This window comes from Hyalella azteca, unplaced genomic scaffold, assembly GCF_000764305.2.
Source record: "Hyalella azteca isolate HAZT.00-mixed unplaced genomic scaffold, Hazt_2.0.2 contig1961, whole genome shotgun sequence".
Taxonomy (NCBI): domain Eukaryota; kingdom Metazoa; phylum Arthropoda; class Malacostraca; order Amphipoda; family Hyalellidae; genus Hyalella; species Hyalella azteca.
Genome location: NW_025932252.1, coordinates 39,479 through 54,373, shown reverse-complemented (window position 1 = coordinate 54,373; position 14,895 = coordinate 39,479). Strand labels below are relative to the sequence as shown.

Sequence of the window (14,895 nt, the reverse complement as noted above, 5' to 3'; positions counted from 1 at the left end):
CAGGTTGGCGGTCAGAGACTTGTCAGGTTGGCGGTCAGAGACTTGTCAGGTTGGCGGTCAGAGACTTGTCAGGTTGGCGGTCAGAGACTTGTCAGGTTGGCGGTCAGAGACTTGTCTGGTTGGCGGTCAGAGACTTGTCAGGTTGGCGGTCAGAGACTTGTCAGGTTGGCGGTCAGAGACTTGTCAGGTTAGTGGTCTGAGACTTGGCAGATTGGCGGTCAGAGACTTGGTAGGTTAGTGGTCTGAGACTTGGCAGATTGGCGGTCAGAGACTTGGTAGGTTAGCTGTCAAATACTTGACAGGTAAGCGGCCAGAAACTCGGCAGGTTAGGCGTCAGAGACTTGGCAGCTTAGCTGTCAGAGACTTGGCAGGTTAGCTGCCAGAGACTTAACAGGCTAGCGGTAAGGCCGGCAGATTAGCGGTCAGAGACCCGACAAGTTATTGGTCAGAAGCCTGCAGATTATTTGTCGGAGACTTGGCAGTAAGCGGCCAGAATTGTGCAGATTAGCTGCCAGAGACTTGTCAGATAAGCGGTCAGAGACGTGACAGGTTAGCGGCCAGATGGTAGCAGCCATAATGATATTCATGAACAGATTAAGAGCGAGTGGCATAACGGCTCTGTTCCATGCAAGTGCGTCTGAGTAAGCACGGATCAAGAAATGTTTGGAAAAAGTGAAAGTCGAAGAAGACAGTTATCAGCTCGGCGAAATTTTTTCGCGACTCGAAAGAATATATACTCGGTAAAGAAACTGCATAAATAATAAATATTTATAAACGTAATATTATACAATAATAGGCAAATAATAAGCGAAATAAACAAACATAAATAACTTTCGACGCTCATTGAGACATTATACGTATGTACTAGAACGAAAGCTAATAAAGACAGCATGTTATATCTAATCTGATTAATTTTCGTTAATTTCACCTCAGCCAGAGCCTAATGATAGTAACACTTGAGATTCTATATAAAGTCTACATGGCAACTTAATATGAACTTAAAATAACAATTATTCCTTGCTAATTCCTATCCCAAATTTATTATGGTGTTAGATCAACTAACGCCAGAAACTCTACATTGAAGAAAAAAGCTCTAAAAATAAAAGAGTTACTTCTAGTCTTTACTCTTAAAAGAGTCTTCATGTCATGGGAAACCTTCGTGCATTGGAATTTTTTAGATGTGGGTTTACTGATGACAAATGCGCATTAGTTATAGTTTATATCTTATAGTTTATTATAGTTATAGTATAGTTCATATCTTATAGTTTCCATATATAGATATCTCCAATATAATATAAGGTTGTGAGCAGGTTATTAAGCCAACCCATTATAGAAGTAAACAGACTCCCAATATTCTAGACCTGGTGCTTACTAGTGACGAATCAATGCTAGATGAGCTTCGTCACAAGGCTCCGTTGGGCAAAAGCCATTACCAATTATTATTTTTCAGACTTAAGTACTGTACAGAGAAGACGCCTCGAAAGCGTGAGCGTTTGAATTTTGCGAAAGACGACTATGATAAACTCCGTGAAGCAGTGAATGCAGTGAATATTTCGAACTGTATTAAGGACATGAATGTGGCTGAGTCATGGTCACTTCTCAAGGACACGGTTATGTCTGCAGTTGATGCGTGTGTACCTAAAATTAGTCTTGGTGGAGCCAAAAAAACTCAGTGAATGAACAGTACAGTTCTAGCTAAGCTGAAAACAAAAAAGGAAGCCTACCAGCGTTATTTACAGACTCGTAGCGATGCTGACTGTAACCTATACGCAAGAGCACGAAATCAAGCTAAAGAAAGCTGTCGCACCGCAGTAAAAGTTTTTCAGTAGCGTATTCACTGAAGAGGACTTGAACAGTATTCCAGCTATTGAGGAGCGCCAAGTTAACAAGTTTTGAAATACAAGAAGAGGTTCTCGAGCGCCTTATCGCTGTAAATCCAAACAAGTCATGTTTTTTCCACCCCAGACTACTCAAAGAGTTAGTAACTGTCCTAGCCGGCCCTTTGACGTCATTTTTCCGAAAAACCTTGAACGAAGGAATCTTGCCGGCTGATTGGAAAGAAGCTCAAGTGACACCATTGTTCAAAAAAGGTGACAAAAGCTGCCCGGGCAACTATCGCCCTGTCAGTTTGACAAGTGTCGTTTGCAAGGTAATGGAATTTATTGTGAGGGATCGATTGATAGATCATTTGACTGCTAATAATCTCCTATCAGACTGTCAACATGGCTTTATTGCCGGGAGATCCTGCACCACTAACCTCTTATCTACTCTGAACGAATGGACCCGCCTGCTGGACGAAAGGGAGCCAGTAAATGTAGTGTACCTCGATTTTGCTAAGGCATTTGACAGTGTCCCACATGAGCGGCTGTTGCGTAAATTGAAGTCTTTGGGAATTGAGAGTAATGTACTCAAATGGATCAGAGATTTTCTAGTAGGGAGGCGACAACGTGTCAGTATTAATGGGTCCGTATCAGACTGGGCTTCAGTGCGCAGCGGCGTGCCACAAGGAAGCGTTCTAGGACCTATTCTATTCGTTGCGTTTATAAACGATCTGCCAGAAGCTGTGTCTAGCGTTTGCTCGATGTTTACTGACGACACAAAAATTTATAATACAGTGAAGAATACGTCGCAAAAGTACAGATGCAAGGCGATCTTGACAGGCTGGTTGACTGGGCTGATAAGTGGCAGCTGCGTTTTAACCCTAACAAATGTAAAGTTATCCACCTTGGCAAGAATAATGAACAGCAAGATTACAGTATGAGGAGACATGGTTGCAACGACAGAGTGCTGATTTCGAAGTCGACAATTGAAAAAGATTTAGGAGTTAATATCGACAACGAGTTGAAATTTTCTAAGCATATTGAAGGTCAAGTTAATAAAGCCAATAAACGACTTGGACTGATCAGACGCTCTTTCGAGTTCCTAGATGCAGATGCTATGAAGCAGTTGTTTGTTACTGTCATGCGCCTGAACCTTGAGTTTGGAAACGACGTGCGGTCACCGAAATTTGAAAAGGACAAAAATTTAGTAGAGAGTGTTCAAAGACGCGGAACAAGGATAGTTCCGGGCTTGAAATGCAAGTCCTATGAGGAAAGATTAAAGATTATGAAGCTTTCAAACCTCAGTTATCGACGTCTGCGTGAGGACCTCATTGAAGCATGCAAGTATACTCATTGCTTATACAAGGTCCCAGAAGGATTACTAGAATTTGAAACAAGAACCAACAGCAGGAGCCACTGCTATAAACTAAAAAACAGCGTTGGAATACATCCATGCGACAACATTTCTTCTCGCTTCGAGTCACCGACATGTTGGAACAGCCTCCCTCATAGAATCTTTGAGGCTCAGAGTATGAACATCTTCAAAAACAGACTAGACGAAGCTATGCGGGAGCATATGTTCAGTCTTAAAATGCCTAGTAAATTACGTACCAGGCAATAAGTCCAGCAGCTATCTCAATCAATCGTCAGTTATGGAAAGATCGGGTTCCCAAGGCCGGATCCCTTGTGAATCAAGTCACGAAAAGTTCAAGAATCGGCAACAGGCCATGGGCCTATTTTTTCAATGCCGACACTTCTATTCTATTCTATAGAAGATAGGGTTCCTATTTTAATCTCGTTTTTTGCAACTTTTCAACTAAATTTATATTGACTAATAGCAAAATCAAATTTCAAATTTTAACCCGATTTTTTCTTTTTCGTCTAATTCTTACCCATTCTCTCACTAAGATTGTCTTTTCAGGCTCTTGTAATAACCCGACACGATGAGTATCGTGGAGGTGCGCCCAAACAGTCCCTACATATTTGCGGCTTTAAGCACACGCTCAAAATTTGCTACATGCATTTAGAATTTGTTTAATTTCAAGTTCAGAGATAAGGTTGTCAAAGAAAATTTTATCCTATTTTAACCCCATTTTGAACAAACCTTATTAATGAACTAGTAAACTGAAGGTTTTGCCATGCTCAAAGTTGAGTTGTCGAAAGGTAATATGTGCAAATAATATTATGTACTTGGAAACTTCATTTTCGAACTTTCGACCGAAATTCTAATTCGTCACGCTGAGAAGAACTATAAGAAAATTTATAATGAGAATTACTTGTTGGTTTTCAACAAAACCTGCATTAGTAACGTTCTTTGAAGAACTAAATGCGAAAAGAATTAATTGGAAACCCTTATACATTTGTTAGCAGCTTGTTTCCACTCGACATATTTCTGAAATAAGAAATTTCACGATTGTTTGATTTTCAAATTAATGTATCTTGAGTATCTTAAGAGTATCTTAATAATCTCTATGTATCTTTATTATCTGCCAGGTGACGATGTTGAGCGACGCGAGCTGGCTGGAGCGCCACCCGAACGTGACTTACGTGGATCATGGGGCGAACCTCTCGTCGCCCTCAGACTGGCCGATGTTTGAATGCGTTTCCAAGCCGCACAAATTCCTGTCGTTCATGATATCCGTGTGCGGGGAGATGGCAATGAAGTTGTTCGATGATCCCGTCGTCATGAATCTTTACGAACGCAGGAAGGAATTTGATTTTGTCGTGTTTGACTTTTCAGCTTTCATAGTAAGTAAACTTTCTTGCAGAATAATATTTTTCTTTTGGATTTCTTGGATTGTTTCTAATATTTATAAATTTATACAATTATGTCATGTATCAAAAATTGTAGTTTAAATACTATCGCATGTTCGCAACTTTGCTTTATTTCTTAAATATGTTTCTATTTTTTTAATGGTGCTCTCTTGCCAACTAATAATGCTATACCTTTATTTTTACGATGGAGATACGAATAAACAAAATATTTTAGCCTGATACCTGTAATCGGGTCACTCTTCAATTATTTGTGTTCTAGCAAATCATTTTATCCAACGTGAAATTCAAAACCTAAAAATTATTTATATAAGCATTTGAATGACAGGTAATGTATCCATTTGGACATGAAATGACGTTTGCCATCCTTTCGTCGTGGACGACGACTAATGTTCAGAGCACCAATTTCGGCAACCTTCTAAATCCTGCCTTCGTATCGAGCACCATTTCGGAATATCCTCAGCCATATTCTACGTGGGATCGCTTTAAGAACTTCTTCGAAACCATATTTTTTTCAATGATATTTCGCTATGCTATACCATTGGCCTCAGAAAATTTGGTAAGGATGTGAAAATGTGGCTGAGTTGGTAAGGATGTTGGTAAGGATTTGCTATGCACAAATAAGTTGCTATAAGTTGGTAAGGATTTGCTATGAACAAATTTGCATAGAAAATTTGCATAGCAAATTTGTGCCTCTCAAATATCGTTTGTTAGGACACAATGGGAGCAAGGGCTAGGTGATTAACTGAGATACCGCGCGATGATGAAGGCGAGAATTGTTTAATGTATTGAAATGCGATTAAGACATTTAACGTATTAATTATTTGTTGGAGGTTTTATCAAATAACAATAAAACCGAATATCAAATAACGAAATAAATCTAGCTTTTTACGTAAAACTCAGTCCTGATATAGACTTAGCATCATTTTTTACTGATGGTGGTAGCTATCACTGCTCAAGACTGCTGATGATATTCGACCGTCATTTTGAATCAGATGTCAATCAGATATCAATTTGATAATATTCCATGTATAATCATTTGTTCTCGTCATGTATTCGTAAAATATATTCATATAATATGTTTCTTTTACTTATGGGTCATGAAAATTTATCAGTTTTGATCATATTTACCTCACAGATACATAGTCGTTTCCCTTACCTGCCTTCTTTGGCGGAAGTGGAGCGAAACGCAAGCCTACATTTCATTCTTACGGACGCAGCGCTCGACGGTGCCATACCACTGCTGCCACTCCAGATTCCATTGGGGGCCATTGCGCTCCTGCCCTCGAAGCCACTACCGCTGGTGTTTACATCTTGAATTATCGATTGTAAAAACAAATACACGGCGCAGAAATTTTGAAATTGAAAAATTGAATACTCATTACTGTGTATTCATTAGATAAATAAAATAAAATTTGATATTTGATCTATCGCAGGAATTGGAAGACTTCATTTCTGGAGATACGCCAGTGGTCTATATGAGCTTGGGGTCCCTGTTTGGCAGGAGCGACCTCATCCCTTATGAATTAAAAAATATATTTTATTCAGTCTTCGCAAGGCTGCCTTACAAAATTATCATGAAATTCGAAGAACAGCCTGCAACTGAAGTACCGAACCTTTTGATTAAGAAGTGGTTACCACAGGTGGACATTCTAGGTGAGTGAGTCGAGTTTGTCAAGTCAATTACAAACTCGACGTTGGACAATGTAATGGTTTGCGTTGAACAATATGAATAGTTACTGAAAATTATGAGAACATTGCTCAATATTCCCGTCACTGAGTAAATGAAGATGGCGTTTGGTGTGTAGTCATTAAGTCTCAGTTATCACTTCATCAGCTCACGGGAACGTGAAAGCCTTCATAAGCCATGGAGGACTTAACAGCGTCTATGAGGCCGTATTTCACGGCGTACCGATCGTAGGCCTGCCAATCAACGTCGATCATACAGGACGGATTGATCGACTCCACAACGACGGCCTGGGCATAAAACTCACATGGGATACTCTGACCGAAGACGCTTTATTTGACGCAATTGTGGAGGTCGTGAGCAACGCAAGGTTTGAAATTTTTTTGCGACATTTATCAAATACTCGTTAGAAATGCAAGATGATTCAAGCTACCAGTATCATGTAAAAATTCAAGTTAAACCGCCACTTGGCTCATGTTTGAATAATTGAAACTGAGTATGATCAGTTTTTATTATGATTACGATCTTTTTAGTAATTTCAATGTTTTTTTTCCGAGGATGTGAAAGGAAAAATCGAGTAAATCATACTAGTATTTCAAAAGTTGATAGGAGTTTTTTTTATACCAATTAAATAAAAAGTTTTCAATAAACTTGTTCTCCTTTAATTAAATCTGCTTATCGAAAGCTTATCGAAACCAGTGGCACTTCTCTACAATGCTACTGACTTTTTAAGACCACTTATTTCAGATCATCCTAATTTGAGTGCCAAGGGCCCTAACATTATCTTTAAACTAACCTAAATTCATTTAGAACTTTTGCCTTCCTTTGATAAATTTTTATTATTATTTTTTGTTATTCAGTTACCGCGAGAAAATGGAAGTGAAGTCGCGACAGTTCCAGGACCAGCGGGAGAGTCCGCTGGACCGGGCCATATACTGGACGGAGTACGTGGCGAGACATGCGGGGGCGCCGCACCTGCAGTCCCCCGCCAAGCACCTGGGATGGGTGCAGCTGCTGCACTTGGACCTCCTGGCGCTCCTGCTGGTGCTAGCGTACGTCATCTTCAAAATCTTTATGTGGATCTTTCGCAACTTGTGGCAAAAATGTGCGAAGCTTTGTAGGAGATTCGGTGGAAAACACAAGAAGCAGTAACTGAGCCTTGTCTTTGAAGTGCGATAACTCCAGTTTACATAATCAAAAGTGTGTTATTAAATAGTGATGAGTCACACTGTCGTTTGGAAGCTTGAGCATAATCTTTTAGAGAAATAGCGCAAAAAACCGTCGAGGAAAATCTTATTACTCGTCAATGATAGCCGTTTACACAAACGTTGTGCATAACAATTCGCTGCGCCAAAATTTCAGATGTATGAAAATTAAGGAAATATATATGATAACGCATCATACTACTAAACAAAGTAATTTAATTTGAGGGCTGAGCCACCTTTATTTATGATATTTAACTTTAATATTTTGCTTTAGGCTGATGAAATTATCTCGACAAGCTTCAAATGAGCATTCTGTGAAGAAAAAAAATTTCCCAAAATAGCTAAATCGATGCCCGCTTGCTTGTGAAATGTTACATTTGAAATAAATAATTAGACTGCATTGTATTACAGTCACTAACACGTCGACTTAAGAGCTGTCCGAGAGTAATTTGTGCATACAAATCCTCATGTGTTCACAAGCAGACCCAGTTAGCTATGAGTTCACGGTGTCACTGAGAGCTTGCCTTGACGCTGAGTCAGTTGATTAATCAGCAGATGTGTCACGAGGACAAGAACCCGGTGAACGGAGGTACGATGACTATAAAAGGGCTGGGAACCTTAGTAATGCCCCCCGCAGTAGTTGATAAGCGCTCTGCGATGAAGCTCGCGGTTGAGTTCTCCGACCTAACGGTCGACGCCGTAGCTTATACCTCTGTATCGTAACTATTGTATTACCACCCCGTATACAACATATGTTATCCAGACAGATGTGTCTTACTTGTCCTACACGACCTTAGTCACGTATCCCGATCCTCAGGCGCCGCTTAAGCTATGAACGCTGACTGAACGCCATTTTAACGAAACATGTGCACCGTATTATGATCATCGTATTTAAGGATTCATTGAGAGAAGTTCTATTTTTAATACGACTTTTGGTCTTCTTAACGCCTTCCCATACAAGCGTTAAGAAGACCACAGATGACACCCAATATTTGTTTGATTTAGATTGGCAATTGATATTTTTTTAAATGTATTCAAATTAATTCCAGTTCAATCTTTCTTGCATCATACGTTACAACTTTCTAAGGCATCTTCGTTTTCAACTTTCATAAATCCTAATCCATTTACTACATTTAGTGTTTGCATCGTACGTTATAACTTTCTAAGGACTCTTCGTTTTCATTTTTCATAAATTCTAATCTATTTACTACATTTAGTGGCAACTGATTAAACAATATTTTAAAATTTAGAAACCCGTTATTGCGTCAGGCTGTTTCCTCTGTTAGAATGAATGCTGATCAACTCGTCACATGGAATGAGTAATTTGGACCCTGATCTCTCCATGGATTGAGTTCTTATACTGGTTTGAATGCATATATTGGTCCTTCTGGCATCATATAAGAATGTACCTCATCATATAGAATGTGCGTCATGGCAATGTGAGTCATGCGTCCTGTCATGAACGTCGTGTCATGTGCGTCGAATAATGAGCACGTCATGTCATGATGTAAACTGTGTTTTCATCCAAACATGAGCGTCCGTTCGTTTTGACGTCATATCGACTGTTATACAATCATGATATCGCTAAATTAAACTGTTAAACACTTCATTATCGTTGATCATGAATCGTGAGTCAATACTGTCAATGGCAACACTCCAAATGACAACAACCACATCAATGGCAACACTCCAAATGATGTGGAGTGTTGATGGAGTGATGAACACTCCAATCTCAAGCGCCTTATCGCTGTAAATCCAAACAAGTCATGTGGACCAGACGGCTTCCACCCCAGATAACTCAAAGAGTTAGCAACTGTCCTAGCCGGCCTTCTGACGTCATTTTTTCGAAAAACTTTGAACGAAGGAATGTTGCCGGCTGACTGGAAAGAAGCCCAAGTGACACAATTGTTCAAAAAAGGTGACAAAAGCTGCCCGGGCAACTATCGCCCTGTCAGTTTGACAAGTGTCGTTTGCAAGGTAATGGAATCTGTTGTGAGGGATCGATTGATAGATCATTTGACTGCTAATAGTCTCCTATCAGACTGTCAACATGGCTTTATTGCCGGGAGATCCTGCACCACTAACCTCTTGTCGACTCTGAATGAATGGACCCATCTGCTGGACGAAAGGGAGCCAGTAGATGCAGTGTACCTCGATTTTTCCAAGGCATTTGACAGCGTCCCACATGAACGGCTGTTGCATAAATTGAAGTCTTTGGGAATTGAGAGTAATGTACTCAAATGGATCAGAGATTTTCTAGTAGGGAGGCGACAACGTGTCAGTATTAATGGGTCCGTTTCAGACTGGGCTTCAGTGCGCAGCGGCGTGCCACAAGGAAGCGTTCTCGGGCCTATTCTATTCGTTGCGTTTATAAACGATCTGCCAGAAGCTGTGTCTAGCGTTTGCTCGGTGTATGCTGACGACACAAAAATTTATAATACAGTGAAGAATACGTCGCAAAAAATACAGTTGCAAGGTGATCTTGACAGGCTGGTTGACTGGGCTGATAAGTGGCAGCTGCGTTTTAACGCTGACAAATGTAAAGTTATCCACCTTGGCAAGAATAATGAACAGCAAGATTACAGTATGAGAAGACACGGTTGCAACGACAGAGTGATGATGTCGAAGTCGACAACGGAAAAGGATTTAGGAGTTAATATCGACAATGAGTTGAAATTTTCTAAGCATATTGAAGGTCAAGTTAATAAAGCCAATCAACGACTTGGACTGATCAGACGCTCTTTCGAGTTCCTAGATTTAGAAACGATGAAGCAGTTGTTTGTTGCTGTCGTGCGCCCGAACCTGGAGTTTGGAAACGTCGTGTGGTCACCGAAATTTGAAAAGGACAAAAATTTAGTAGAGAGTGTTCAAAGACGCGCAACAAGGATAGTTCCGGGCTTGAAAGGCAAGTCCTATGAGGAAAGATTAAAGATTATGAAGCTTCCAAGCCTCCATTATCGACGTCTGCGTGGGGACCTCATTGAAGTATACAAATATACTCATGGCTTATACAAGGTCCCAGAAGGATTACTAGAATTTGAAACAAGAACCAACACCAGGGGCCACGGCTATAAACTAAAAAAACAGCGTTGGAACACATCCATGCGACAACATTTCTTCTCGCTTCGAGTCACCGACATGTGGAACAGCCTCCCTGATAGCATCGTTGAAGCTCCGAGTATGAACATCTTCAAAAACAGACTAGACGAAGCTATGCAGGAGCATATGTTCAGTCTTAAAATGCCTAGCAAATTACGGAGCAGGCAATAAGTCCAGCAGCTATCTCAATCAATCGTCAGTTATGGAAAGATCGGGTTCCAAAGGCCGGATCCCTTGTGAATCAAGTCACGAAAAGTTCAAGAATCGGCAACAGGCCATGGGCCTATTTCTTCAACGCCGACACTTCTATTCTATTCTATTCTATTCTATTCTATTCTATTCTATTCTATTCTATTCTATTCTATTCTATTCTATTCTATTCTATTCTATTCTATTCTATTCTATTCTATTCTATTCTATTCTATTCTATTCTATTCTATTCTATTCTATTCTATTCTATTCTATTCTATTCTATTCTATTCTATTCTATTCTATTCTATTCTATTCTATTCTATTCTATTCTATTCTATTCTATTCTATTCTATTCTATTCTATTCTATTCTATTCTATTCTATTCTATTCTATTCTATTCTATTCTATTCTATTCTATTCTATTCTATTCTATTCTATTCTATTCTATTCTATTCTATTCTATTCTATTCTATTCTATTCTATTCTATTCTATTCTATTCTATTCTATTCTATTCTATTCTATTCTATTCTATTCTATTCTTTTCTATTCTATTCTATTCTATTCTATTCTATTCTATTCTATTCTATTCTATTCTATTCTATTCTTTTCTATTCTATTTTATTCTGTTCTATAAATTTTTACTTCAGATTTTGTCACATTCTAAGTAAGAAGTATCATTTCTGAGCATTCAAAAATTCAGATTGATATTTCATTTAAGAGCGGAGTTATAACGAATCAACTTAGTGATAGAATCCCATATAGGGCACCAGCCGAGCCTGCCTGAGGGTTCGTGGTTCTCAACCTGAGCCTTAAGGAAACGGCAGCTAATGACGGTAATTGGCAGAGGTGCTTAATGTCTTATTCAATAGCCTCAACAGTTACATCTTAGCTGATGTGAGAGAAAGCTTTGGCTTTAGAAAATGCAATGGAAATGCTCACAATTTCTCATTCATACAAAATACAATAACCGTCTGTAGCCGATGGCTAGATGTATAAAACTTGCCTGAAATACTTCTTTCCTGAAGAGTTTCTAAACCGTGACTATATGAGCAGGAAGTACGACTGGAAAAACGTTATTCATTGACTTATTTCTCCATTTATTCATGCTTATAATTTGAAAAATGAAGGAATTGAATGGAAAAATTGCAAGAAATTTCCACTTTGTGTACAAATGACACCCTGTCACATACGGCCCGAAGAAGCGAGGTAGATAAAAAAAAGTAAGCGTGAACGCAATAAATATTTCACAGTTATTCTAGGAGTAATAAACTTTACCTATCTTAAAAAGAATGAATTTGGTGGAGTTTTGCCAATTTTATTGCCGAATCGAGTTAATCTGGGACGTCACTCTCGATAATTTTTTCTACATATTTTTCTTATGTTTGTGAAGAAAATTTTGGCGATTTTGTTCACATGGCTGCTGACTTTTTTGTATCTATTATTTTTACTTTTGGTTGTTGTTACAAGTATATTGACCTCCAAACATCGTCAAGGCATCAATTACGCTTGCTGAATTTTCTGTTTGTCCATGGACGATAGCAGGCTTGTTAAATTAAGTGACCGTCTAATTCTCCATGGCTAATTATAAGTAACCGTTTTAGGTCAACTGCATTTATTCTAATACAAATCTTGGTCCCTAACTTAGAAACTGTTTGTATCAGACTCCTAGGCTCACCGCGCCGATAAAAAGATTAGCATTTGATGACATTACTCGGGTCATTTCGCAGGCCTTCAGTAGGTAGTAATTTGGCCTTTTCAGGCCACCATGCAGACAGGTTCGGTGTGTCACAGCAATTGCTGTGGTCACATCTGTCTAATATCGCTCAGCTGCCACTCAAGAATGAAATCAAAGGAACTTGATTGTAAGCTCAAAAATTTTTTTATATACACGTAGCACATTAATTTATTGTTCGATGGATTCGACGTATGTTAACTCATCCACATGACTAAAATCTTAGCCGACGGGGAATGTTTCCTTGCCTTTAATTTTATATTGATGCAACTGAAAGCAAAAGAAGTTCGTTGGATGCAACTGAAAGCATAAGAGAAAAAACGAGCGAAGAAACTGTTCGTCTTTTAGAATAAAGTCGTTTCACAGCCGCAGAGGTGATCAAATAAGCGGCAGAAGTGGATTCAAATAATGAAAAATTGCTAATATTCATTAGCCTTTGTACTGAATTCAGGAGTCTATAATACAAAATTTTAAATACTGAAGGGATGATTAATTGACACAAAATTTCGCGTGTGTCTCTCAAATCTCACCGCATGAACGTAGTAAATATGCTAAACATTATAAAATTGTATTTGAAGTTACAAGGAACATGTAACCGGGATATGAGGTCCGGGATGTCAGTTTGAGCTGGAATTAATGATTCTTATCTAGCAATTAGGTACGGGTAAGAAGTTCAGAAATCTATTCAATCATTGATTTAAATGACAAAGCAATGTATCTCAACATAATATGCAAATGTATAAAACAATGTATTATATTTTTATCTGGCAAATACGGATGAACGCTTTAAAAACCTATATAACAATTTATTTAAGTTATAACGCAATGCGTATCTCCATAGTACACGCAATTGCCTCCTTCAATGACACCATGGAAAAGACTAAATATATAAGAAAAGGCATGGAAATATTAAGAAATATTCAAAGACATGAAAATATTATAATGAAGAAGATAAAACAGTAATAGGAGTGTTTACTCGTACAAATAGGAGAACTAGAGGAGCTACGTGTACGCTTTGTATGCGTCTACGTTTGTGGTTGAAGTAAACTTAAAGGAACTCTACGGACCCAGTACGAAACTAAACACAATGAAGACACATTTGCATAAAATCAAGATAAATAATAGAAAAATCAAGATTTATCGCAGGTAAAAAAGTGGGTTAAATAGGAGGTTTACTCAGAGGAAAATTAGAGATAATTAAATTAGAATAATAATATAATTTAAAAAACAATGATAAACAATTACGTATATGGCAAAACTTTGCAGACGAAACTATTGTGAAGAAAGTTTTGCGCCTGCGATTACATTAGCTGCAATTTTATCGTCAGCTCATCATCTGAGTCAGCTCATCATCCAAGTCCGCTCATCGTCCAAGTCAGCTCATCATCTGAGTCAGCTCATCGTCCAAGTCAGCTCATCATCCAAGTCAGCTCATCGTCCAAGTCAGCTCATCATCCAAGTCAGCTCATCGTCCAAGTCAGCTCATCGTCCAAGTCAGCTCATGGTCAGCTCATGGTGCAGGTCAGCTCATGATCAGCTCATGGTGCAGGTCAGCTCATGGTGCAGGTCAGCTCATGGTGCAGGTCCTGTCATGGTCAGCTCATGATCAGCTCATGGTGCAGGTCAGCTCATGATCAGCTCATGGTGCAGGTCAGCTCATGATCAGCTCATAGTGCAGGTCAGCTCATGGTCAGCTCATAGTGCAGGTCAGCTCATGGTCAGCTCATGGTGCAGGTCAGCTCATGATCTGATCTGTGAATCATGATCATGATCTGAATGAATCTGATCGATTCATCAGAATCGATCTAATGTGGGGTCAGATCCAGGTTGCTAGTCGTTTTTTTTGTCGAAAATTCTAGCACATATAGGTACTACCGCCTCCCAGGAAAAAATTCGCAAATAATTGCCCTATTCTGCAATAAATTTCTCGGAAATTCTTCGATTAAAATCAACATTTCACGATGTCTTTGTGCGCCAGGTTAAAAAGAAAATTAAGCTGCAGACCAAAATATAAAACAGCAACATACATAACCATATGAATTTCTCGAAAAGCCAATATAAACGATTCAGTGAGTAACTGCAATACCAACAACTTCATTAAATAAACTGCACCTGTTAAATTTGCATAAACTGAGTCAAGAATCAGACTAAGCAATTCCATTAGACACTACTGACCTCTGATCATAAAAGTAATTTTTTCCGAGTGAATTTTTTAGATTGCTGCTGAAGCACCACGAAGCAAACTTCCAATTTCCAAATGCGAGTTAAAATATAATGAAAACTATCAAGAAATTACCAATATTTTGATTCCTCATAATAATAATAATATTCGCAGTTTTAGCGTTGCAGATTAGGCTATTAGACCTGTCGACGATTCTTAACATCAC

General features: G+C 38.8%; 1 protein-coding gene across 1 annotated transcript in view; it reads left to right on the top strand.

Annotated features, from left to right (window-relative positions):
• Positions 1-8,132, top strand: part of LOC108667325 (UDP-glucosyltransferase 2) — a 13,962-nt gene extending 5,830 nt beyond the window's left edge. The window contains exons 2-7 of the mRNA XM_018154341.2: positions 4,314-4,568; positions 4,921-5,151; positions 5,731-5,895; positions 6,029-6,248; positions 6,430-6,649; positions 7,140-8,132. Of these exons, the coding sequence (XP_018009830.1) occupies positions 4,314-4,568; positions 4,921-5,151; positions 5,731-5,895; positions 6,029-6,248; positions 6,430-6,649; positions 7,140-7,431 (1,383 nt within the window). The 3' untranslated portion in view covers positions 7,432-8,132. The remainder of the gene's footprint in view (positions 1-4,313; positions 4,569-4,920; positions 5,152-5,730; positions 5,896-6,028; positions 6,249-6,429; positions 6,650-7,139) is intronic.
• The last annotated feature ends 6,763 nt before the right edge of the window (positions 8,133-14,895 follow it).